This window comes from Nomascus leucogenys, chromosome 15 (genome assembly GCF_006542625.1).
Source record: "Nomascus leucogenys isolate Asia chromosome 15, Asia_NLE_v1, whole genome shotgun sequence".
NCBI lineage: Eukaryota > Metazoa > Chordata > Mammalia > Primates > Hylobatidae > Nomascus > Nomascus leucogenys.
In genome coordinates this window covers 13,878,748-13,905,446 of record NC_044395.1, presented here as the reverse complement: position 1 = coordinate 13,905,446, position 26,699 = coordinate 13,878,748, and the positions used below count along the sequence as shown (strand labels likewise).

Genomic DNA, 26,699 nt, shown 5'->3' with positions numbered 1-26,699 from the left:
GGGCTGGGGGGCAGGGGTTCATGTGGCAAGGAGAGTTCCAGACAGGGAATGGCATGTGCAAAGGCTGTGGCGGTAAGGAGCTTGTTGCACTTGAATGCGGGAAGAAGGTAGGTGTGGCTGCAGCACAGGTAAAGCTGGACCGAAGAGCATGAGAAGAGGATGGAGAGTGGGCAAAGGACAGACCTCATGGGGCTTTGCAGGCCATAGTAAGGGTTTTGGTCTCTATCCTTAAGCCAACATGGAAAGAATTGAAGGGTTTTAAGCAGGGACTGGCATGTATGTGAGATTTGGTAGTGACGACTGGCTGCTGCTGTGTGAAGAACAGAACAGGGAGGCCCAGAATGGATTCTAGTCCCAGGCAAGGTCAGTGGGGATTTTGACTAGGGTGGAGGCTGGGGAGGGTTGAGGCTCCAGGAAATTGACTTGCTCAGGGTCACCCACCTGTGGCCATAGTGCCAGGTACTAATGCGGGTCTCCTGATGCCAGGTGACACACTGCAGCCTCTGTCAGGAAGCCCCAGAGGACCCCTGTGGCCCTGGCTCCTGGGTGCAGGACTTTCTGGAGTGCATTGCTGCAGAAGTGACCAGCTTGCTTATATTGACCTGGGGTCACACAACAGACCAAATCCAAGTCCCTGACACTCATTCAGTTGTACAGTCATCACCTTTCCAAAGGACTATGGGTAGCCCCTATTGATGCCACAGAACCATTCACTACAACCCTGTGGCCCCATCAGCCCCCTTGTCTAGGCTCTCCTTAAAATTCTTTCAAGCTTGGTCCCTGGCTGCTCTACCCAGGGGTCCTGGAAAAACAGAGGCTCAGAGACAGCAGTCGTAATAGGAGCAAGAAGTGATGGCTCACAGTGAGAAAAGAAACAGACACTATGAGAAGCAGACAAATTAACTTATAAAAGCGCAGAACTGCAGGCAGTGGCCTTCCACATTTCAGTAACCCCAAGGGTAGCACTGTATCACGGCACAGTGTAATAACTGGCTTCGTGATGATAACACTGCATATTAAGGTAGACAGGCTCCCTGTTCAAGAGGACAGAGGAACATAATAATTCCTTTAGAAAGGAGTTTTGGAAACAATGGTTTTGAATAAATAAACTCTCCCAAATTTTAATGCTTAAGGAGCAAGATCATTATTAATTTATATCCACCTATGTCCCCTGGGGATGTTGGGTAAATGATACATTCTATGTACGTGCAAACACATCCCATATCGGTTATATTTACCTAAATTTTAATATTTAACTAAGAAGTCCTATCATAAAATGTTTCTTGTAATGGCATTAAGAAATCTGTAGGTAGAAAGACTACACATTTGTTTTAAATATTGTGGAACCAATTAAGCAGCCATTGGCCTTGTCTGGAATACTATTTTTTCTACTCACCAGCTCTGCGACTTAGGTAAACTATTAACTTATCTGGACCCTGCTTTCCTTAATGAATACAGTGGGGGTGGCAATGGGATTAGTAGGCATCACCTTCTAGTGCCCAGCACAGAGCCTGTGTGAGTATGGCGGGAACCAGTCATGTGCTGGAGCCCGCTTGCCCTGCCTGCAAGAGTCCGTTGTACACATCTGTTCCCAGCTCTGTGCTTGGTGACATCATGTTGTCAGCTTTAAATCAGCCATAGCGGGTGTGTTTACACCACAGAAATTGGCAAATGCTACACATCAGGGTCTTTTTTTTTCCCCCCAGGAGAGCCAGTTTGTAAACATTTCCTAACCAAGCATGGGCAGGCACTGAAGCACTGTTAATCTCTGCACCCTAACATTTCTCTGTCATCCTGTTGGGCGTCTGAGTTGGTCTTTCTGCTCTGCTCTAACGCAGCCTGCACTACTCCTAGAATTTCTGATTTAGTCATTCTGGGGTAGGGCCCAAAAATTTGCATTTGTTTTCAGTTTTAAATTTTTTTTTAAATGTCCATCTCAGAGAAGAAGAGAATTTGCATTTCTAATGCTGATACTGTTGGTCTGGGAACTATACTTTGAGACACTGTCCTAATCTGCCTAATCAGCTAAAGCCCATAGTGTGAAGCCTTTCACAGAGCACACAGGAGATCCCACCTTCTGCCTTGGGCAATGGTATTAAAAACTAATAAGGATTGACACAGTACTTTGTACATACACCATCTCTCTTAATCTTAAGAACCCTATGAGGTAATAATTACTGTTTTAATCCCCATTTTATAGATGGGGGAAGCAGGCTCAGAGGGATTCACTAACTCACCCAAGTTCACATAGCTCATCAGCAGAGAAGCCAGGTTAAACTCCTGTCCAACTTTGCATTGGTGGCTCTGGTTGTGTGACGCCCAAGGATGAAGTCCAGCTCGAACTCTGCATTCCCAGGGTGCACTGGCAGGGCCACATCAGCCCAGAGGGGTGCTTTTTTCTTATCTGCATTAAGATGCCGTATGTAGGCTAGCAGTGGCCCTGTCCAAATCCATACCTTCTCCTCCTTCACTGCAACCCCTGGGGCCTCTAAACAGTGGAAAGGCAGAGCAAGTGCAAGAGACAGAAAGTATAGAGGGAGCCAAGGAGAGACATTATTTGAAGCAAAATCAAGCCTGCACATGTGGGCATGTGGAAGCGGCTTACAAAACAGCTGTTCCTATAGGAGGTTTGGGGGGCAGGTGTCAGCAGGGTGGAGCAAAGGGATTTGGCTGGAGGCAGAGCCACAGATTGTCAGTGATGAAAGAGCTATATCTCCTGCCCATTCCTGGCACGTGTGTGGCTTTGAGGGTGCCCAGTGGGTGGGGCAATTAGCCTGTATCCCAGGGCTCCTGGCTCTGAATCTCCCTTTCCCTCCCACTGCCTTTCTGCAATTAGATTGCACTGGGTAATAGCTGCCAAGCCGCTTTGTTGGATCTGATGAGTTTATTAATTTCTTGGGGGCTAATGGGAGGGTGGGTGGGGGATTCATTTCCTGACTGGAGCTTGGGGGCTAATTAGTCTCTTTGCCATGTCCCCAGAGGAGGGAGGTGGGAAGGTGCGTTGCTCAGGCTGTTGGATCTGGCTCTGGGTATATAGTTTCTACCCCTGGCTTTTACCTATCTCATGGCTTGGGTGAGACCAGGGAGTCTGGGGATGGGGCTTCTTTGAGCAAGTGGTTAGTGAGGATTAGATCCCTTGAGAACAGTGGAGGTGGGAAAGTGGGTAGCGGGGAGCTGAGGTCTTACTGGCTCTGTTGGTATGAGGTTTAGGATGACAGAAAGGACTCTAAGGAGTTCAGTCCTGTTCCAGACATCCCAGTGCTGACATCTAGCCCAATTGCTCTTTCTGTTCTTTCTGCCTAAATATAGCCCCTCCCAGCCTAGGAGACCACTGGGGGCCAATTCTATCCATTTTTCAGACAGGGAAACTGAGGCTCTTTGAGGACAATAATTTCACCTGGCTTTGTGGAGTGTCAAGACCAAGGAGAAGAAAGCTATGTATTTGGACTTCTCAATGGAATGGCCCTAGAAGCCATTCCCCGGTTAGCCTGGCCTGCTTAAGTGAAGGGCACATTCGTATCCCCACCGTAAGAGACAGCAGCAGAAACAAGAAAGATCACAGAATTCAGAGTCAGACAGATCTAGGTTCAAGCCTGTGCTACACCTGCCATCCGGGGGACCTTAGGCAAGCCATTAGACTTCTCTGAGCTTCAGTTTCTTCATAACTAAAACAGAAACAAGTGTAACTACTTGAAAGGGTTGATGGGAGAATTCAGAGATGATAGGCTTGACACATCTAACACATCAGGTGTCCAGTAACTATTACCCTTTCCCCATTCATTTGGAAACCTAACAGCTCATCCCTCACCCATGCAGAGAGGAGGAGGAAGGGGAATCTCAGGCCATAACATGGCCTGGCTGGTCCCTTTAAGAGACAATAGGAGCTCCCAAGGCCAGAGGAGGGCTCAGAGAAAGAGAAAGTGCCTTCTGCCCGTGCCTCACCAACAACAGCAATCTGCTGATAGACGATGGTTTTCCCCCACTTCCAAGGCCAGGCCCAGAGCAAGGGTACAAGCATAAGTATAAGGCCAGCACCTGCTGTCCTGAGCCACACAGGCTGCTCATGGGGAAGACACATAGGTAAACAAGCATGTGCAATTGAATGGTGGAGGAGTCAGACAGGATGACCAGGCAGGCTTCCTCAGGAAGATTCATCTGGGCTTAAGAGTGCAGGGCTTAAACTCAGGCCTCTCAGCTGACAGGCTCTGTGACCTCAGGCAGGTTGGGTGGCCTCTTTTGTTTTGGCCTCAGTTTCCTTATCTGTAAAATGGGGCTTGTTGTATGGATATGTATGAGGCCTTGCTTGTAAACTGAAAAGGAACGTGAACACACACAGAACCATGCTGCCCTTGCAGAGATGGGGACAGCTGCCCACCCTTTTCCAGGTGGCATTCTTGCAGGGCGCGGATGGGAGCATTTGGTCATCTCCCCTTTTCCACATGAAAGGCCCAACTGTAGAGACCATAAGGCTCCTGCCTGGAACTGGAGGCCCACGAGAGCTCCCAGCTGATGGTCTGGGGTGGGCCTGGCTGGCCCTGCCATCCACACTCTCCACCTTCTCCAGACTGTGAAGGCAGAGAGCCGCTGCCTCTCACTCTCAATCCTCTGGCCCCATAGGGTGGGGGCAGCAGGAAAGGGTGCAACATGTCTTTATTGTTGCTGGAAATTCCGTAAAAGAACCCGGAGCCCAGCTCTGCAGAATAGAACCACATGGCATCTATGGAACTTGTGTGGGTCTTCCAGGGAAGCGGCTGCTGATGCCTGCAGAAGCCTGGCAGAAAAGGGTGTGTGCATTTCATTGTGTTTTTAGCCAGCCGTCTCTCCTGGCTGCCCACCTGAAAACACTCAGCAACAGCAATGATTTGCCAGGGGCTCCAGCTAGTAGAGATATATTGGGATTTTATGTATATAGATATGTGTGTGTGTATTTTTATATGTATAAAAAGAGTTCTGGCCAGGTGCAGTGGCTCACGCCTGTAATCTCAGCACTTTGGGAGGCCAAGGCGGGAGGATTACTTGGGTCCAGGAGGTCAAGACCAGCCTGGGCAACATAATAAGACCCCATGTCTTATTAAAAAAAATAACTAAAGGGAGAGATCCGTTGGGAAAAGCAAGCAATCTAAAAACCCATTGCTGTTGAGTTTAGATTTAGGTAACTTACCAGAATGAAGAACTGAGTAAGTTGTGGATTTTTTTCACCTGGAGGTCTTTGAGACAATGAGACAGACGACAGTAATGTATTGTACATTTAAAAACTTGGTAAAAGAGTACATCTCAGCTGGGCACGGTGGCTCACACCCGTAATCCCAGCACTTTGGGAGGCCGAGGTGGGTGGATCTCGAGGCCAGGAGTTTTGAGACCAGCCTGGCCAAGATGGTGAAACCCCATCTCTACCAAAAATACAAAAATTAGCTGGGGATGGTGGCAGGCACCTGTCATCCCAGCTACTCGGGAGGCAGAAGTTGCAATGAGCCAAGATCACACAACTGGACTCTAGCCTGGGTGACAGAACAAGACTCCTTCTCAAAAAACAAAAGACTACATCTCGTATTAAGTGTTCTTATCACAATAAAATAAAAACAAAATAAAGGAAACAAAACACAACAGAGAGAGAAAACAAAAGACAACGTGGAAGGAAAGCAGCATGTATTGAGTGCCAGGTTAAATACATTCTTACAATGACCCAATGAGGTTTCTATTATTATCCCCATTTTTTAGATGAGAAAACATGCTCAGAGAGGTTCAGTCACTTTTCTAAGGTTTCACTGTTGAGATCTGTGTTCCTGGGTCTGGGTAAATAATGGAACACCCACTGGCACATACATGAGAAGCTCCGAGAAGGCAGGACAAGCATTATCATCCCCATTTATACATGGGGAAACGGGTTCTGAAAGATGAGAATCACTTGCCTGAGTTCTCACAGCTAATAAATGAGTCAATCTGGACTAGACCTGTTTAGGTTCATTCATTCATTCAGCCATCCAGCAAATATTTATCAAAGGGCATAGTTCTCTCCAGTATAGCCTTCTGGTTCTTATTTTGATGATCAGAAATGATTGAAGGCAGGCCGGATCAAAAGAGCTCCGCAGCCCATCCCTGCCTCAAAATAATGTGATTCCACAAGTTCCGTTCCTTTCTGTGTGAGAGAACTTCACCAAACTGCATTCATTCCTGATTTATTTCTCCATTTTCCTCTGCCACCTCCTTATTCCTTTCCTCCCTGACTGTTACAGTCCCCGCTTCCCTCAGCCCCCCAGCTCTGGGTAACAGTCTCGCTTCTGCAGTCCAGCCCCCTGCTCCAGGCTCCACACCCCTCCCTGCTCACATGCAGCCCAGCTGGAGGCAGAGGTCAGCCTCTTGGCTCCTTCCAGCTCTGGAGGCCACCATTTCTTCCCAGTCCTCTCCGTTGGTCTCCTCAGATCGGCCAGTGGCACGTGGCAGAGGGCCTCAGCATGGACAGCCGCCTCTATGCATCTAACATCTCGGACACTCTCTTCAACACCACCCTGGTCGTCACCACCATCCTGGTAAGTGGGCTCTCCCGGGCTCCCAGCTGCAGCTCCCTGGGGTGACTCCCCAGCTCTGAGCACTCACAGGCTCCCCCTTGAACAGAAGATGGGAGCTGTAATCACAGCACTGAGTCCAATTTATGACAGCATAATTACACTCAAGTTGCTGTTTCATATGGAAATGATATTTGATGAGTTCCAGAGCAGGTGGGGGGAGGGTTGGGGTGGAGAGACACCACAGTTTGTGGATGCCTCTTGGGGGCACCCTGACAGCTGGGGCAACTGTGCAGGAGCAAGGGAAGGGGACCTATGACACAGAGCGGGGAGCTGGATCCAGACCCTGCGGACCCCTGCCCCTTCCCAGCAGCCCACCTTGCTGGGTGCCTGCTGTGTACAAAACAGGACCCTCCCCCACCACATCCTGAAGGGGACATGGGAATATCAGTGGGTTTACATGGCCTGTTTCTTCATTTCCAGGTGGTAAAAAGAGTTCTCAATCTATAGGGCAAGAGGCCAGGTGCAGTGGCTCATGCCTGTAGTCCTAGCATTTTGGGAAGCTGAAGTGGGAAGATCACTTGAGGCCAAGAGTTTGAGACCAAGCTGGCCAACATGGTGAAACCCTGTCTCTACTAAAAAAAATAGAAAAATTAGCTGGGCATGGTGGCACACGTCTGAAATTCCAGCTACTTGGGAGGCTAAGGCACGAGAATCACTTTAACTCAGGAGGCGGAGGTTGCAGTGAGCCGAGATCGTGCCACTGCGCTCCAGCCTGGGTGACAGAGTGAGACTGTCTCAAAAAAAAAAAAAAAAAAATTCTATAGGGCAAGAGACCATGTGCCCTTTTTTATTTGATTCTCTTCTATTCAGTAATTGCCAAGTTCACCCTCCCTTCCCTGTCCCCCTGCCATGTGCCAGGTGCTGTACCCAGTCCTGGAGACCAAAGATGAGTAGGACTCAGCTCTGTTCTCTATCCTGAGGTTGTAAGTTAGTAGACGGGATAAGTCAAGTGCATACATTGCCAATATATTATTTGTCTTCCCCTCTGAAGACCTTATGTTTAAAAGATTTGTCAATTAAACCAACTACATGTATTAAGCAGTAATTAGTTTGTTCCTCCCCTCCCCCTTTCAACTAACCTAAAGCACTTTTCCCTGCCTGGCCCAGCATCTTATTAGCAGGAGATAGCCAGTGGTACCACACCGATATCATTGCAGCCCAAAGCAAAGAGGCGATGCATGAGTTCGCCTCCTCAGCCTTATCATTGCTAACTGTGCAAGGTCTGCAAATGTGTCCGTGTCTTTTAGGCTTTTGGAGATACTGAAAAGAGTTCAAGGACCTCCATCACTACCTTTATGAACTCCTGGGGCCCAGGTGCCCTGGGCTGAAATGATTGATCTACTGTAAACAGAAAGAGATAAAAGCTGGAAAGAGGTGCACACCTAGAGGTGTGGGGTTTCAAGGAGAGAGAGGTCCCCTCCCATAGGGAGGTCAGCAAAGCCTTCAGGAAAGATGGGCTCTGAAAGACAGGGAATGAGTGGGGAGGAGAGGTCAATGAAGGAGGGCATCGTCAGGTGTTCAGGAAAAGCTGAAAGGTACAGGTTTTCCTGAGAAATAGACACTGGTAAGAAAGGGAAGAGGCATAAGCCAGAAAAGTGGGTTGGGTCCATAGAGCTTAGGAACTTGAATGCCAGGCTACTAAGTTTCCCTTCATTGTTAGGAGATGGGGTCACTGAACATTTTCATTCATTCATTTATTTATGCGATGACTGTTTATTGGGTGCTGCTATATGCTGGGCACTGTTGTAGATGCTCAGAGTGCATCCATGAACCAAAAAGACAAGAATCCCTGCCTGTAAGGAGCTTACATTCCAGCAAGGAATGTGTGACAGACAGTAAAAAACAATATTGTCAAACAATGAATTAGAAGGCGGCAAGGCTGAGGAAAAAGAGCTGGAGCTGGGAAGGGCCCGGGGTGCTGAGAGGGTTGGTGATGTTGATACCCAGTGGTCAGGGTGGCCTCTCTGAGAAAGGGAGCATTGAGCAGAGACCTGGTGGAGGTGAGGACACAGCGTGGGGGGAGGGGTATTCTTGGCAGAGGGAGCTGTCGAAGCAAGGACTGAGAGAGCAGTTCCAGCCCCCAGGGTTTCACCCACGCCCATCTCTGCTCAGCCTTAGCTTATCTGAACCAGTGTGAAAATGCCAGAAAGATGAGAGGGTTGCGGTGTCGCGGTCCAGCAGACAGCTGGGGTTGAACAGCCTGGCTGAGTCCACTTCGAGGGAGGGGGTGCAGCACCCAGTGTCATTGCTGGGACCTCCTTCCCGCTGTCTTCTTAGTCTCTAAAAAACTTCTGGATCTGTCCTTTTCTATCCATCCTCAAAGCCGCTGCCCTAATCCAGGATCGGGGCCCCTCTACTTCTTTCTCTGGAGCCGCTCCATACTCTGCTGGCAGGCTCCCTTCTTTCTCTGCCTGTCCCCTGACCCTCCTGTCAGCGTGGTCATTTGAAAATTAGAATTAGTCTGGCATTTCCTTCCTTACAATCCTTCAGCCACTGCCCAGGCCCTACTGCCCCTTACCTTGGGACATAACCCTTCGTAACCAGGCCCAGCCCACCTCACCTTCTCCTCCCCATGCAGCGTGGGGTCTAGTGCCACTGGATGGCTCAACACCTGCTCGCTGCATCCTGCCCCTCCCTGCCTTGGCACATGCTGTTCCTTATGCCTGGGTTACCCTTCCCTCTGATTTCTGTTTCCAGCTGGAAATGTCTATGCATCCTTCAAGGCTCTGCTCAGATGTCATGTGTCCCACAAAGCCTTCCCTGCTCTAACTCCTGTCCTTTCCTTGTCTCCAGCATTTTGCCCTGTCCCCTCCCATTTCTCTTATTAGAGGTTGTTGTTTAAAGCTTTACCTCCCCTTATAGGATGAGAGCTCCTCGAAGGTAGAGGGGCTGACACAAAGTAGGAGCTCAATAATTAGAATCTGAGTGAAGGAATTCCTTCCTACAGGGTAGGGATGTCCCTTAAAAGTCAGCAAGACTTCGGGAGGGAGATGGGGAAGTGGCTGGGCTGTACCGCCGGCCTCTCAGAGCCCGGAATTACACCGTGCTTGGAGTTCTGGCACAGATCCACAGCTACGCCAAGTCCACAGCGTCCTGTTGCTAGTCTGGGAAAGCCACCCTGATTTGTGCATATGTGCACGTGTGCTTGTTCACATACGTGCATGTACTCATGAGGGGTGGGGTGCAGGCAGGACACTGGTGTGTGAGGTGACATTTAACAACATGGTAAGTACAACTCAAACAACTGTTAGCCTTGGTTCTTTTCTTGCGCGTGTGCCTACAGTGGCTGATCCGATTCGACAGCTCTTACCAGGAACGATGATCTTAATTCAGTCCCGGGGTGACCATTTGTGGGTTTTCCCTGGCAAATGATTATCCTGAATGATTTATCCCTTAAAACTCAGCACGCATTCATGTTGTCTGCCCACTCTGGTCAGGGCACACTTGGGGACGTGTGGATGATTTATTGGTTAATGCCAGCAAACATATGGTATTGGCTGCCGCTCCCATTCCCTGAACACCTTTTCTGTATGAGACCCCGTGTTCAGCGGTTTGCCGCATTCTTACCTCGCATTCACAGGACCCCTGCTCCAGGCTAGCACTCAACACCCCAGCATTCTCCTAAGTGCCAGTGAGCCCTAACCATCCCCATCCTTGGGCTTTCCAATGTGTCTCCAAGACTGGCCTTGTGTCTGTTCACTTTGAATATGTCAATAAGTTTTAAATTAACTTGAGAGTAGTGAGTATTTGGGGAGGAGCATTTGTGACACCCCTTGGGACAATCAAAGATACAATGGGACATTACCAGTCCTGAGATGGAAACCCCCAGCCATGCCCTGTCCAGGAAGCCATTTGTTTGCTTCTTACTCACATGATTGGCAAGTGCTTAATGCTGAGCCAGGTAGGGGAACCAAGCAGGGAATGAGTGGGGAGGAGAGGTGAATGAAGGAGGGCATTGTCAGGTGTTCAGGAAAAGCTGAAAGGTACAAGTTTTCCTGAGAAATAGACACTGGTAAGAAAGGGAAGAGGCATAAGCCAAAAAAGTGTGTTGGGTCCATACAGCCCCACTCCCAGGCCCCACTTCCATTCTACTTAGAGCAGGCGCAAATCGGAAAACATTGGAGGGCGATTGTGTGGGCCCTGGCATGAGAGCAGGGGAGTTCTGAGACATGGGTTGGCACAGGAGGAGGCAGTGTGACTCTGTGGACAAAGATGAGCTAGGTGAGGTGGAAGATGGGGGAGTGTGTGGAGAGTTTGTGCAGGGAGAAGCCCTTGTGCTGAGGACAGCGTGTGTGGAAGGCGGGCCAACCGTTCCTATCTCATTGACGTGACAGTGGACTTATCCTGAATCAGAATCACGTCACCTTCCACTCAGAGCTCCCGCTCCTTGACACACGACCTTTGCCTTCCGGCTGCCCACTTAATCCCGCCCACACCCTGCACTCCCGCACGGTCCCTCCATGACCTTGGGTCTGTCTGGCCCTCCATCTTCCCCAGCCTAGAAGTCAGAGCGAGCTCAGCCCATCAGGATTTCGGTGCTTTCCTCTCCCGGCTCCTAGAATAGTGATGTGCAGGTTTCTCCACGCACACCTGTACCCAAGCCCGATTGTCCCTGCCACCCCTGCTCCCAGCTGCCTGTCTGCATCCAGCCTCCCCTCTGCAGCTGGGCCTTGGTAATCCCTGAGCCCAGCTCTCCTCTGTCCCTGTCGCATCCCCTGAGCGGCTCTACCTAAAATCTTCCCACACACCAAGCCTCAAGCCTATCTGCCCCACTTTCAGCACAACTCTGGGGCCAGCACGAGCTCCCTCCTCTCTGTGAACCCACCCACACCCTCTACCTCACCTCCAGGCTCAGGCCTCACCCTCACCCCGCCCCCCCCGCCCCCACCCTGCACTTCCTGGGCCCTTGCTCCACCAGCTAGCATGGTTCTTTCCTCCTCTTTTCTCCCCTTTTCCAGGGATTTTCCCTTCCTGCCTATAAATATACCCTGGACTGTCCCATCCTAAAACACCATCGCCTTCACCTTTCCTACACGCTGCTGCCCTTCAAGCTGCCCTCCAACGTAGGGAGTCACAGAATCACAGAATTGGGTGGGCCCCTGGGACCCCCCAGCCCTGCTGTGTGCGGTGGGGAAGGAGCTTGGAGGAGAGGCGATCTGCCCTCTCTGTGCCCGCCGCCTTGCCTCCCTTAGCTCCTAACCTGTCAAAATGCTGAACAGCCCCCATGCCTGTGGCACTCGCTCAGTCCTCATCCTACGGAGTCCTGCTGCCCCCACCACGCCTGCCTTCAAAAGGTCGGCAGTGACACGTGATCAACACACTGGTTCCCAGCCCTGCTCGGCCTGTGAGAATGGTGGGAGTGGCTACATCCTCTGTCTTCAAATTTCCTCCTCCTTGACGCTAAGACCATGTTTCCCTGATTTGCAGCCTTCCTGGCTGCTTCTGTGTTGTCTTCTGTGATTGCCTTTCATTTCCCCACTCTCTAACACCAGGTTCTCCCTAGGGCCTCTTCTTCTTCCTCTTCTGCCCTTTCTCTTCACCTTGATGGTCTCACATATTCCCCAGCTTCAGCCTTGATCTCTGTACAACATGTCCAATCTCTGGCCTCTGTCTTACCCTTGCTCCACATTTTAAACACCCAGTGGGTCATTTCTGCCTGCATAGCCTGCCAGCACCTCAGATTCAACCTGTTCCAAATCCTCCTCCCCTCCAGGCGTTCGAGCCCGTCATGACACCACCCTCTGTCAGTCATCCACCAGGCTCCAAGGCTCTGAGGACCCACACCCAACCAACCAGTCATCAGGCCTGCTCCTTTCTGTGTCTCTTACATCCTTCTGGCTCTATCTCCAATCCAACCTGCAGCCCAGGATTCAGGGTCTCGTCTCAGGAGAGGGTCTGTCCTTACCCCTGGATGCTTCCTCTCCTACTACTTAATATTCCTTGCTCACAGCCTTGCATCTTTAAAACGCTTTATGCTTCCCCCCTATACCTTGTGTAATGTGCAGCCAACCACATCCTGGCGTCTGAGTCCCACCCTGACCCTAATCCATCTATCTACATTTCTCCCCCCATCTTGCCCCTGCTCACAACCTGTGCTCCAGCTACCCTGGAAGGTCCATCGTCCACCAAGCAGCCACTCAGGATCATGCCCTTGATTGTGCCTTCCCCTGGCCCATGCCTTTCATTCACAGCCCTTCCGTCTCTCAGTGTTCTGCCTCCTCCAGAGCCCAGCTTGGATCCCACCTTCAGCTTGGAGCCTTCTCTGGACATCTCACTGGAGAGACCTGCCCTCTTCCCAATGCCCTCCTTGGACTGCAGTTGCTCATGTACCTGTTCTTACCTAGCCTGCTTATTGCAGACATCCTTATATCTCTGATAACGCCCAGCCATAGGTCTGCCTGGAATAAAGCAGAGGTAGAAAAAAAAGAGATAGAGGGTGGGGTCAGATGATGACCTTAAACAAGATGAGCCTGACCCTCCGTGCAGTGGGAACCATTGTGTGTTCCTGACAACAGAAGCACCTTGAAGGACAGCTTTAAGGAGCACATCAGGGAGAGGAGCTGGTCATCACCCCAAAGTGGCCCATTACCACGTCACTTTCCTCCTTCTGCCCCATCTCCTCCCTGACCCTCTGTGCCCCTGGCCCTCCCCATCACATGTGGCTGAGACACCAGGGCTAAGATGAGAATGACAGCTGCCCAGTTTTGCTGCAGGAAAACCCATATTTAATGCTGAAGGGGAACCACCAGGAGATGGAAGGCAATGACCGCTACGAGGGCTTCTGTGTGGACATGCTCAAGGAGCTGGCAGAGATCCTCCGATTCAACTACAAGATCCGCCTGGTTGGGGATGGCGTGTATGGCGTTCCCGAGGCCAACGGCACCTGGACGGGAATGGTCGGGGAGCTGATCGCTAGGGTAAGGAGAGGACAAGTGATCTGGGCCTGAGGGTGGGCTGGGAGGGATTGAAAGGGCATGAGGTTGTGCTGCACGCTCATGAAACCTCCATTTGTTCAGTCAGTCATTCATGCATTTGTCATTTATTTGTCCATTCATTCTATAAATCTTGCCTGGGCTGGCACAGATGTGCAGTGGTGGATAAGCCTGCAACAATCCCTACCCCGTGGCTTTCCCAGTCCAGAGCCTGTGACAAGTCATGGAGGCTTTGACTGATTAACACAGATTAGGGGGTTTGGGTTCCATTTTTGGTGCTTTCTGATTGTTCTGATTATTTTGTGGCTCATTAGCACTCCCTAGCAGAGCTTGAACAGGCCCTGGGAGAAGAAAATGCACCCACATCAGCTGGCTTGGATCCTTGAGAGATACTGCCAAGGGAGATGTGGCTAAATAACAGGGCAAAGGGATTGACTGGCAGAGGAGTTTGTCACAGCTACAGTTATTTTCTTACATCTTGTATTATCTTTGGTTAGCATTAATGTGCTTTTACAGACCGAGGGCCAAGGTGTGCTTGGACCTGCTGTAGATTTTCAGGGTGAATGTGGAGACGTGATTAACATTCAGGTGAGCATTGGAGAATGTCAGACATCTGTTAGGTTAGAGCAAGGGTATAGAAAGTTCTTCCAAGGGGAAATCTCTTGTTTTCTTTGTACACACTATTAACAACTGTAAAAATTAATTAAGTCATTGCTAATTCACCATCCATATTTCCATAACTGAGTTTTAATGATCAGGGTAGGTGATGAGGACACAATGCAGAGAGCACAGACCTGGGTTCTTCATGTGACTTTGATCCAACTCTTTTCCCCTCTGGGCTTTCAATGGTAGAAGGAGCTCCTGCAGCCTCCCAGCATGTGCTGATGTGCAAGGTGTTTTACATGCATTATCTGTAATCCTCTTTAAACACACCCTTTAGCTGGTTGTTAGTCCCACTTTACAAATGAGCAATCAAGCCCAGAAAGCTTGAATGACTTGTCGGGAGCTATACTGTTGGCATGAGGCAGGGCTCAGATTGGAACCCAGATCTTTTTCTTTATTGAATTAATATGCTTTAAACCCTTTATATCAAACAAACTTGGAAATAAAATAAATTTTTAAAATCCTACTCTTCAATGATAAAAATACTATTTGAGGTATTAAATAAGCAGTCCTTGACAAGGGATTGGGAAAAGTCCTATGTAGATGAGAACTGTGGAAAAGGTGTTTAAGAACTGAGGAGGGAGGATACTTCAGGAGTTTGCCTGACAGAACATGGATGGCATCTGCAATGACCCAGCAGGGTAAAATGGCAAGCCTTGTTTTGGGAATTCTGAACGACCCAGGGTGACTGGAGTCCAGAGAGGGCTGGTTTAGAAGTTAGGCCTTGCTTGCAGAGAGGGGCTTGCAAACAGAGGGCCGACAAGTCAACAGAAGGCTGCAGAAGGCCTAGGGAGCCCTGGACGACTGCCATGGGGGTGGGGATGGCAGGGTGAAGGCTTCAGCAGAAAGCCCTCTGCAGTCCCTGAGCCTCAGTTTTTGAGATTCAAGCCTGATGATGTACGTGCTTAAGTGGAAGAGGATTTGTGGCTTTTTCTACTTAATCTTTCAGACCCACTCCTGAAACATTCTTCTTATTTGGTTTCCACTATGAAGGTGCAGCTCAGTAGTTAGATCATAGAAAGCCGAAATGCCAGGCCTTTTCTTTACCTTCTTACTGATGTCCTCGTTCACCTTGAGTTGATTTCTTTGGGCTCCTTGGGCTGCCTGATGACTGGTAGGGTGACTTCAGGGACGGCGGTGTCAGTGCACAGCCATCTCCTTATTAGCCCCCTAATGAGCTGTGACATAGACTGGAGGACAAGGAGAGGAGTCTGGGACTCATAGACATGCAGCCACACACAGAGTGATTTGAACAGTCAGAATCTTCTAATTCACCCCAGATCTTCTTTCAAGCAAAAATACTGCTGCTTTGGTCTCGCTGAGACTTGGCTACTTGACATGAACTAATTAATTAACCCATTAATTCAATAAATATTTATTGAACATCTTCCACTGTTGTAGACACTGGAGATACAATGGGGGACAAAATAAACATGGACACAGCCCTCACAGATCTTCTGGACTAGTGAGTGAGATGGAGATCAATGAATGGTGCATTCTTGTGTAATTCCAAGCTGTGATAAGTGCAGGGGAGGCAGAGAGGAAGGCTTTGTAAGAGAACATCTAGAGGAGAGTAGGATGCACTGTGGGCGCACAGTGGGGCTGTAGGGGGAAGGCTTCCCTTGGGATGTGTGTGCTGGCTTAGGGAGGATTGGTGGGAGTTTCCTGGGCAAGCAAAAGGTAGAAGGTTGAAGGCTGTTGGTGTGCCACTGGGGTTGGTCCTGGATGAGAGTTGATGACACTGGGACCCCACCCTCCCCAGGTTTGAAGGATTGGGATGTTTTCCAGGATGTTCCCCTAGGATTGTGGTAGCCCTCAGGCCTGGATCCCTTCTTTGTGACCCCTTTCCCAAGCTGCCCAGGAAAATTCCAGAGGCTGTAACAGCAAGCAGAGGCCCCTGTGAGGCCCTTGGGGCTATTGAATGTGCTGGCTAAAAGAGACCTTAGGAGCCATTGCATCTAAATCTGTCCCTTATGCAGATGAGGAAATGGCAGCCCAGGGAGGTTAGGTAACCTGATAAAGATCACACAGCTAGTAAGTTCAGAGCCAGCATTTAAGCCCTGGTCTGTCTGATCTCGGTACTCGTGATCTGAGAGAACACAAATCTTGATGTTAGACAGACCTAAGCTAAAATTTCAGTTCACTCATTTACTAGTTGTGTGTGCTTAAGCACATTTTATCCTTTCCACCCCTTCCCCCACAGCTCTAGTGTTCATCTGCAAAGGATTTTTTTGGTAAAGATTTAAAATAACACACACACACAGACAGAGAGAGAGAAAGAGAGATTGAGAATTTGACATACAGGAAGTATGAGAGCTGTCTTAGGCCAGCCTCCCTAGAAAACAGAGCCCAAGGCCAAAGCTTGCATGCTAAATCAGGGAGTGCAAGTTCACAAACACAGAGGTGAGGGAAAGGGGAAGGTGGCAGGCAAGCGGGGAGAGTATGCAGAAGGGGTGTGTTAGCTGCTGGCCATAGCTTTGTATTAAGCACAGCGGACTGTTCAGCCTGCAGAGGCCCTATGAAATGATTGCCTCACTAAACAATCCACTGCAAGGAGGGGGAAACTTGTATCTGTGAGTCCCATCTCTCACTGACCGAAGTTCATACCACAGGAAGTCACCTCCCCAACACTTCTAGGCTGTGCGCCCAGACCCTTTGGCCACTTTCAAAGAAGTTGGTTCCCAAGACACTGGTAACAGCACTCAAGGTGCAAAGCATAACGTGTGGGCTGATCTAGCAAGTGGGTGAGAGCTGTGACCCTCTCCCTGCCCGCAGCCTGGCCTGCAGCTGAATGCACCAGCGTTCTTACATCACAGCAGCCCAAAGAAGCCTCAGGGCTGGAGGCTCGAGGACACGGTGCAAGGAGTGAGGTAAGGCAATACAAAGGTCAGCCAGAGCAGACACCATGGGCCGGGCCAGGCCAGCAGGCAGAACACCACCAAGGCAGTGGCAGAACCTGCTGAGCCTCTCTCCAGTGAAGACTGGAACTTCCCTTTGTGGGTCAGTAGAATGCACTTGGTGCTGGGTCATCTTCCTGGAGGGTTATTGGTAACGATGCGGGGAAATCCTCATGGGCATGCCTGAGCAAACATGGGGATGAGTTTTGGCCCCATGAGTGATTATCTTAGGGACACCAGGCTGTCTCTCAATGCCCCTTTTCTTGTTCAAGAGGTATATGTTTGCTAGTACAAAGAATAAAATTAGGCCAATTGTCAACAGCTGAGAGTGAAAACCATTGTAACACATTGGGTAAGCCTAGGATTTCCTCTTGGGGGTCCAGGGATCCTGCCCAGACACTGGCCATCTTGCAGGCATGGCAGCTCTCCAGGGGCTCTCAGTTATGCAGCACATGTGGAACTTGGGAAAGAAAGAGAATGTGTACAAGGATAAGGTGCCAAGGTGTGTATGGACAGGGCTGCCCAACAGTTTCCCCTGGACAACAAGCAAGGTACATGTAATTGAAACTGCAGCAGAAGCAATGAAGGTTGACATAAAGGAGAACCTCCCCAACAAGGGGCTTGGGGTTGACCAAGGACTCTCTTTCTTTGGAGAGTTTGAGGAATATAGTGACTGCCTGTATGTCTGAGTGATATGAATTAAAGTGTAGAGGCCCAGGGTTATCTCCAGTGGAAGTTGTAGAGCCTCAGTCTTTTCACATTGGTTATCACCTGCTTACCCAAAACAGTGGGTGCTGTGGTTTGAATGTGTCCCTCTAAAGTTCACATGTTGGAAGCTTAATCCGCAATGCAACAGTGTTGGGAGGTAGGGCCCAATAAGAGATGAATAGGTCATGAGCACTCTGCCCTTAGAAATGGATTCATGTCATCATCGAGGAAGGTTAGTTACTGGAAGAGCAGGTTGTTATAAAGTGAGTCAGGCCTCTGGTGCCTCTCTCTGTCTTGTGCGCTCACTTCTGCCATGGCTGACCCTTACCAGGTGACAATGCCATGCTCTTGAACTTCCTTCCCAGCCTCCAGAACTGTGAGCCAAATAAGTTTGCATTGTTTATAAATTGCTTGGTCTGTGGTATCCTGTTATAACAGTGGAAAGCATACAGAGGACCATGGGCTTAGACACACGGCCGTGTATTCATTGTGGAGGAGAATTCAAGCATATTTTCTGCATATGCATGAAAATCATCAGAGCATGTCTTTTGGTGTAATCCCATTAAAAGGGGGAAGTGTGGTTGGAGTGAAAGCAAGTGGATTCACACAAACTGGGCCAGTTGGGTGGCCTCTCACCCTGGGGCTGTGTCTGGGCAGTGGAGATGAGAAGGATGGTTGTCTGAGAGGCTCTCAGGTTTGAATTTGTTTTGCCTGGACAGCTCCTTCGCAGCTAAGCCCACGGAAGGACTGAGCGGCAGTGATGTTGTATCTCACTGGAGGTGTGCTTGGCAGAGAGGAGACAGACTGGAGTAGCTTGAAGAAGCAGATGCCCCAGGACTAATCCCAGGGGCCCTCTGTATCATGCCAGTACATTTACATGGATGTATAAACAGTTTTGGTGAAACTGTTCAAGGCATTCAGGTGCAAAGATGAATCGATGGTCTCTAGACTCAAGGAGGCCACTCTTTGATAGGGGCCCCATTCAGGTAAGAGCAGGGTGAGAAGGACTATGATGGGGAAGTGCAGGGTGCAGAGAGAATACTGGAGGAGGGCTCTGAACTCTGCCTGTGACACATGGGGAAGGACCCTGTGGGAGGTGATGCTAGGCCTGAATCTTTAAGGATGAAGAGACATTGGCCATCAAAGAAGAGACATGGAGAGAGAAGAGCATGCCAGTGAGGAGAGAGTACAAGAGCCAAGTCATGGGGACATGAAGGTGCAGGGGTAGATTCCATTTTAGCAACCACCCATAGGTGGGTCTCCCTGGAACAGAACATGGTGGTGAGGGAGTGTGGCCCGTGGGCAGCTGTCATTGATGAAGGGCCTGTTTGAGCTGCAGCATGAAACAAGTGGGCAGGAGGGCAAGACTGGAGGCAGGGGAGCCAGGAAGAAGGCTTTCATTGTTGCAAGAGATGGTGAGAACCGAAAGTAGCTTGGGAGTTAGAGGAAGGTACAGATTCCAAAACTCTCTTTAAAGATAATAGGCTGGGCACAGTGGCTCACGCCTGTAATCCCAGCACTTTGGGAGGCTGAGACGGGTGGATCACCTGAGGTCAGGAGTTCGAGACCAGCCTGGCCAACATGGTGAAACCCCATCTCTAACTAAAAATACAAAAATTAGCCAGGCGTGGTGCTGCATGCCTGTAATCTCAGCTACTCAGGAGACTGAGGCAGGAGAATCACTTGAACCTGGGAGGTGGAGGTTGCAGTGAGCCGAGATCGCTCACCATTGCACTCCAGCCTGGGTGACAGAATGAGACTCTGTCTCAAAAAAAAAAAAAAAAAAAGGTTTTTCTCTTATACGGAGGTAGACATGCTTGTTTGAAAAGTAGATAAGGTTTAAAAAAACTAAAAATTATTTGTAATTCCACCACCCAGTAATACCCATGGCTAACATTTCTGTATCATGCCTTCTGATATTTAAATGCATATATGTTTTACACAAGTTCTTTTTGTAAAAATGAGATTATACTATATGCAGTGTTGTGTAACCCATTAAAACTGTTTAATAGAGAAATCAGGACTAGGGGACCCAGCAGATGTGGAATGTGAGAGAGAGGGAGAATGTAGGATGACTCACCAGTTTCTGACTTGGACATACAGATAGTTGGTGGTACCCAGCATTGAGGTGGAAAAACAGGTCTGGGAGGAGAGGGAGGATGCATTTAGCTTTGGAAATGGTAAGTTTGAGGTGCGTTTTGGACATCTACTTAGAGACGTTCAGCAGAGAGTTGGCTAGAGTGGGCTTCAGCAGGCTGAAGGCATAGACTCTAGGGTGAATGGATGGGTGGGTGCAACTGAAGATATGAGTAGGGAAGGAATCTTTCAGGAAAAACAGCACATGTTCAAGAGGGAGGAAGACGGGAGCCTGTGAAGGCTGCCGAAAGAGAATGGGTAAAGAGGTTTTCTGCTGCTTGAAAGGAAGTACAGAAGAACATTTCCCAGGCTGAGCAATACGGGGGTGACTGGCAAATGCAGTTTCAGGGGGTGGCTGGATTGAGGTCCAGTGGCAGTGACTGAATTGTGAACAAGAAGAGTGAGCAGAGGAGATGGAGACAGGGGCCGGGGAATACTCATTAAAGTCATGTAGCCTGTAAGGGAAAGCAAGGTAAAGGGTTGTAGCTAGAGGGAGCTGTGGAGCTGACAGATTGAGTAAGTCAAGATGAAATCACTTATGTAAGCAGCTGCTCAGAATTGAGAATGCTTTTCTTATGGATTGGGGAAATGCAGGGACATTCATGTGGCTGGAGCAATATTGGAGTTGGGAGTGTCAGTAAAAGGTAGGCGGGATGGAGGCTGGAGATGATGGCGCATTCAGAAAAGGGTTTTGGAGTTTTTGTCGAGATGCTAGTACTTCTTCCCACAGCTGGTACCTGGGAACCAGCGCAGTCAGGCAAGTATCTGTCTGGCCGTTGTCTTAACCCCTTGACATTTGGGCAGTGACTGAATGTCTACAAACTGCTTTCACAAGCATTAGCTCTTCCATCCTTTACAGCAGCACTGTGAAGTGGGTATTATTATCCCTGTTTTAGAGCTAAGCAAAGTGAGGTTTCAAAGGACAAAATGAACCACTGCCAGTTAGTGGCAGAGGTCTGGTGAAACTTAGGCACCTGAGACCAAGTCCATGACAGCACATGGCCTTTCCCTGCAGGAATTACAGCCTCATCTCCCTGCAGCCACAATTGGCATTCACTTCTGAGATGTCCTTCCAGACAGAGGATGTGGAGGGTGCCCAGAATTTGATACCCAAGTTCAACTCTGGCCCATAAAGAGATTGCACTTCATCTGTAAAGTGACAGAACCAGGCAGATGACTTCCAAGGCCCCTTCCGCTTGGTAGGGAGGCCTTCTTGGTCAAGTGCTGAGCTGTAGTACCCTGGAAGGTACAACAGCTGCATTTTCCATCCTCAGGGCCCTGCTTGGGAGAGAGTAAAGCACATTTGGGAAGAGACAGTCGCCCTCTAGGTTCACAGTTCAGAACAAAGTACCCCGTTGGCATTCAACTCCATGTTGGCAGAATGGCACATTTAAGTTCAAAGAGAAAAGGGCTTTGGAAGGCTTAGATTCAAGGCTCATAAGCCTTGGACATCAAATAGCTCTTACCAATGACATTTTGATGAATTAAGTGTAAATGAAGCTGAAACGCCTCATTCCATTTTTTCTCCTGGGTGCCCAGGAGAAAGGATTGTGGAGGGAGCTTCCCAGAGGCCTGGTGGGTCAGGCTGTTCGTGGCCTCAATTCACTGGGAAGGTTGTCCAGAGACATTTCGCTGAACTGAAAAAAAAAAAAAAATACAAGTGGTCCCCTGAGATCCCTTTTCACCTTGAAGCCAGAGACTATTTTAACTACAAATAGGTCACAGAATTCTATTCAGCATTCTTTAAAATAAAGATACAGATCCAGGGGCCAAAGTGGAGTGTTCCACTCCTTCCCCATGTGACAGCCGAGCTCAGCGAGGGCTTTGCTTTACCTTCCCCATTAAGGCTTGTTTTCTGCATTTATGCAAATCTGAAAGAGATGAGCTTCCGTTATAATTCAACCATTCATTCATTCATCAAAGTGTCTGCTTTCTGACAAGCAGCACTTGGATGTGAGGAATTGCCTGTAAGGAGTTCAGGATCTACTCAAAGAGATGGACAGGTAAACCAAGAATTACTATACAGTGTGACACATGCTATATTAATAATAGTTATAATGATGGTAATAACAGCAGCTGACAGGTATGAAGTGCTTCCTATGGGCCAGGCACTGTTCTGAGCACTTGACTGTATTAACTCAAGCCTCACAATAACCAAATGTGGCAAGTGAGGTTGCAAAACAGTTACGGAACCTGCTCAAAGTCCCATGAGTAGTGAGTGGCAGGGGTGGCTTTGATAGAAGTTGAGCGAGGTGTGGTACAGGAGCAGGGAAGAGCTCACCAAGGAAATGACGAGTGAGCAGAGCACTGAGGATCAAGAAGGATCGCCTTGGCAGAAAAGGATATTATATTCTAGGGGAGGTGGACGGTGAGAAATGTACACTGCAGTGCCGTTGGTTCTGGACGACTGGAGCCAGGCATGAGAGGGGGTGGAGGAGAACAGGGCTGTAGGCAGGGGCCAGTCATGATAGGGTTTATGTGTTTGGATCTTTATAAACTATGTCCAGAGCGCTAGTGGGAGCTGTCTAAGAGCAGGTGGTTTGTTTGTTTTATTCAAAGAGGGGAGTGGCATAATTGCCTTTGGTTCCAGAAGGTTACTCTAGCAGATGAGAGGGGGACGGATTGGAGGTGGGAAGACCAGATGCAGGTTTACTCATTAGACAGCTGTCCAGTGATCAGGAGAATGGAATGGGGTCTGAACTAAGCAGTGACTGTGAGGATGCCCAGGAGAGGATGGTGACCGTGTGGGGACTTCAGCATTTGAGTCTGGGACCCAGTGAGTGCAGGGAGCTCCCCTTTCCTGTAGACCTTCAAGCATGGGTTAAGGTCATCCTGCTTCTCAGGGGAGAAGGGATGGGCTGTTTGACCCTGGGAAGGTCCTTTCTACAATGGCTCCTTGAGAGATGCATGCCAGGTAGCGATCCCTGCATGCAACCCACTGAGACCTGGGAAGGGAGGAAATCCATCTTCTCCGGCTCATTATTCACAGACAGGTGTACTTGAAAATAAAGGGGCTCTGGACTGCACCTTAGCCACAACCATGTTCGTGCACTCTCTCAACAACACTCTGCTTCATTGTGAGTTCCCAAAAGGTCCTTTTCTGTCACTAGGAGTCCTTTCCCTCACCTGAGAAAAGGGCAATAACGGCAGTTTCGTGACTGCAGCCGCCCTTTTTTTCTTCTGAGATGACTGTATCGGCTGCCAGGCTGCAGCTGGGCTCTCCTGTCTCGTCTCCCTCTCTCCCTCTGATGGCCTCCCTCTCCTCCATTTAGGAGTGAGGTACACACCCCGGAAGATTGCCACTGGGCCTCTGGAGCCGCAGCTGCCAACCGTGCAAGCCCAGCCAATGCCCTACCTGCGCTCGGTGGAGGGCTCTGCTGTGGCTTTCTGATTCGCTCTGTCCTCTGGCTTCCCTTGGCTTGTAGGGCATCTGAATGGGGATCTCATGTGCTCCAGACCCTTGCTCACATGTCTTCCTAGTTCAAAGCCGAGCCACCAGGAGGGAAGGGAGTAGAAGCAGGGTGCTGTGACTCCTAACAGGGCCAGACACCATGTAGAAGCTCTACACTCATGAGTTCATTTGATCCTTACATGGCCCGTGAGACAGGAATTATTACTCCGTTCCACAGATGAGGGCACAGAGGCTTGGAGAGTCCCATAATTAACCCAAGCTCAGACACACAGCAAGTGGCCAGAGCCCAGACTCAGACCCCAATCTTGGGCTCTTCTCACTGCACCAAAGGGGCATGTGAGAACTGGTGTCTGGAACAGAGGATGACTTGGGTGGCATCGTCTTGTTTTCTGCATCGGCCTCCTAGAAGAATGGGGAGGAAGGAGTAAGTTGGCCCAGGAGAATGGTAAACAAGGAGGTGGCTCTGAGTGGCCAGTTTGACAGGGACATTTGGATGACACTTGTGTCCTCAACCCTCTTATCTGGAAACTGGGCTTATTATGACCACCTCCTCTCTCAGACTAAGGAAACAGAGCCCCAAGAAGCTAATGGCCAGGAGTGCCAGGAGTTGAAGTCAGGTCCTTTTCCTCTAGGAGCCTTTCAGCTAAAAAAGCAGACAGATGCGAGCAGAAGTTATTTTAATGAGGTCATACAGGGTAAGTGCTGTATTCGACATAGCAAAGTACGTCATAAATGACTAGGAAGGTAGGGGCAGAAATGACTTCTGAATCAGGACAACTGGGATGGATTCCTAGTGGAAGTAAGACTGGCAACTCTTTGAAGGAAAGTGCAATGTCTTATGCATCTTGACATCCTTGTGCACCTAACACAGTGCCTGAAACACGGTGAAGTGGTACTATAGGTAATACTAGGAATCTCTAGTCTGAAAATCCAAAATCTGAAAGGCTCCAGTGTCTGAAACTTTTTGAGCTTCGATGTGATACCACAAGTGGAAAATTCCACACCTATCCTCATGAAGGGTCATAGTCAAAAACAGTCAAAACTTTGTTTCATGAACAAAATTATTTAAAATATTGTATGAAATTATCTTCAGGCTACGTGTCTAAGGTGTATATGAAACAGAAATGAACTTCGTGTTTAGACTTGAGTCTCATTCCCAAGATACCTCATTATATTTATGAAAATATTCCAAAATCTGAAAAAGTCGGAAATTCAAAACACTTCTGGTCTCAAGCATTTCAGATAAGGGGTGCTTGCATTCCCCTAGGGAGTGCTTCCTTCAGCAGGTTTGCATCAACCCAAGGCTTAGAAAGCCAGGCTTTCCGGCCGGGTGTGGTGGCTCACGCCTGTAATCCTAGCACTTTGGGAGGCCGAGGCGAGCGGATCACCTGAGGTCAGGAGTTCGAGACCAGACTGGCCAACATGGAGAAACCCCGTCTCTACTAAAAAATACAAAAATTAGCTTGGACATGGTGGCGCATGCCTCTAATCCCAGCTACTCAGGAGGCTGAAGCAGGAGAATTGCTTGAACCCGGGAGGCGGAGGTTGCCGTGAGCCAAGATCATGCCATTGCACTCCAGCCTGGGCAACAAGAGCTAAACTCCGTCTCAAAAAAAAAAAAAAAAGAAAAAAGAAAAGAAAGCCAGGCTTTCCATTTATGAATCAATCAGCAGACAGTGATTTAACACCTACGTGCCGGTCACTGTGCTGAGGTGTGGGGTAAAGGAACAGATCAGGTTTGGTTCTGTCTCTGAAAGCTTACAGACCAGGTGGTAAAAGGCAAGGGGGCACAGGCATGTAAGATAATAAAGTGTAGGTGTGAGTACATGGCTGGGAGCCCCGAGCAGGGCAGGACTAAGGAATGACATCGGAGCACCACCCGTGAAGGTGTGCTGCTTAAATCCCTGTTTCTGGGAGAGCAGTCTCCAGGCCCAGAGACAGTCAGCCACAGATTTGAAACAGACTTCAGAATTTTCCCTGCCCATCCTCAGATCCCTGTGCTGGTTATTTTCCACAAAAGGAGTTGCTCGGGGGGATCTGGAAGGGTTTGGAGTTCAGTTAGGTTCAGTGCTCCCTTAGCAGCTTCCTATTGGGAACTCCTTCAAACCCCAATGGGCATCTCAAAGCAGCCTGGGAAACTTGTCAGAAGGCTCACTTCTTGGGAATTATTTCTGCCTTCCCCACTGAGCGCCAGCTGTTAAGGGGAGTGAAGAGTCTGCAAAGGAAATGAAAATGTATTAATTAAGGCATCTGAAAGACGTCCGAGATTGGCTTGCTGTTAAGCAGAAGAGACAGGTGGTAGGGAATTGATTTGGGTCAGAGGCAGGAAAGGAAGCCACGGACAGGCAATGTGATCTAATGTCTTCTAAGAATTCTCTATTCTCGATTCCTCAGCCACACAGCAGAGATGAGGATGTTACCTGAGGGCTTGGCCAGACACCAGACTCTGATCTGAGGCCCGGGATGCTTTCAGGAGCACCAGTTCAGCATGCAGGGACCAAGCCTCCTCTGCCTTGCTCTCCTTCCCACCCAGACTGAGAAATCCAGCTTCTGATGATACCCCAAGCCCAAGTCTCTGAGCTTGGCAACACTGGTTCTCTCACTCCCCTTCCCCTCAGGAGTAAGAATCCTATTCCTGAACCTGGGACGACAACCCCGTTGACCCATTCTGATGTACTTACCGTCCTCAGCCAATAGTGCCTGCCCCTAGATGCATTGATTCCATATTGGTTGTGCCTTCAGCTTGAACAAGACACAGTTTTTACTTTCATAGAGCTCACATCCTGTATACATAGGACCTCCAGGTATGGTTTGTGCAGGTTAAGACAAAGTGAAGGAGGAATGGGGCATGAAACCCAGCCCTCACTCTGCTCACCAAACACGTGCTCTGGGATGGGGGCGGGGGGTATCCACTTGTTGATTTTTTTCCTACAAAAATGCCTTTAGCTTGCCAAGGCATGTGCCTGCTAAGTCTGCTCAGAGGGCCAATCTTTATAATTCATTCGACGTTCCCAACTGTACTGGGAATGAGACCCAGTGTATAGCTTAGTATGAGACGTTAGCATGTGATATATACAAAAGGGAATCCTACACAAAACGGTATGGGAGCACCGAGCAGGAGGGAAGCGTTTCAGCCAGAGGAAGCCAGGCAAGGCTTCAGAGCAGAGCTAATGAGAATTGTCGCCAGTGTTTATTGAATACCTACTACCTGCCAGGCATTTATCAGGCATCATTTCTTCTCCACATAACAATCTTACGTGATAAATATTATTATTCATATTTCATAACCAAGATGCTGAGGGTGACTTTGGCTTAACAGAGAAGGCCAACTCAGGGTCGCACAGCTAACAAGTGATTGATCTGGAATTCAAAGCCAAACCCATCT

At 49.2% G+C, this 26,699-nt stretch overlaps 1 protein-coding gene across 4 annotated transcripts in view; it reads left to right on the top strand.

Moving 5' to 3' along the window:
- Positions 1-26,699, top strand: part of GRIK4 (glutamate ionotropic receptor kainate type subunit 4) — a 331,583-nt gene that overhangs the window by 235,309 nt on the left and 69,575 nt on the right. For all 4 annotated transcript variants that reach the window (XM_012495813.2, XM_030829318.1, XM_030829316.1 and 1 more), the window contains 2 exons: positions 6,420-6,527; positions 13,280-13,483. In XM_012495813.2, coding sequence (XP_012351267.1) covers positions 6,420-6,527; positions 13,280-13,483 — 312 coding nt within the window. The remainder of the gene's footprint in view (positions 1-6,419; positions 6,528-13,279; positions 13,484-26,699) is intronic.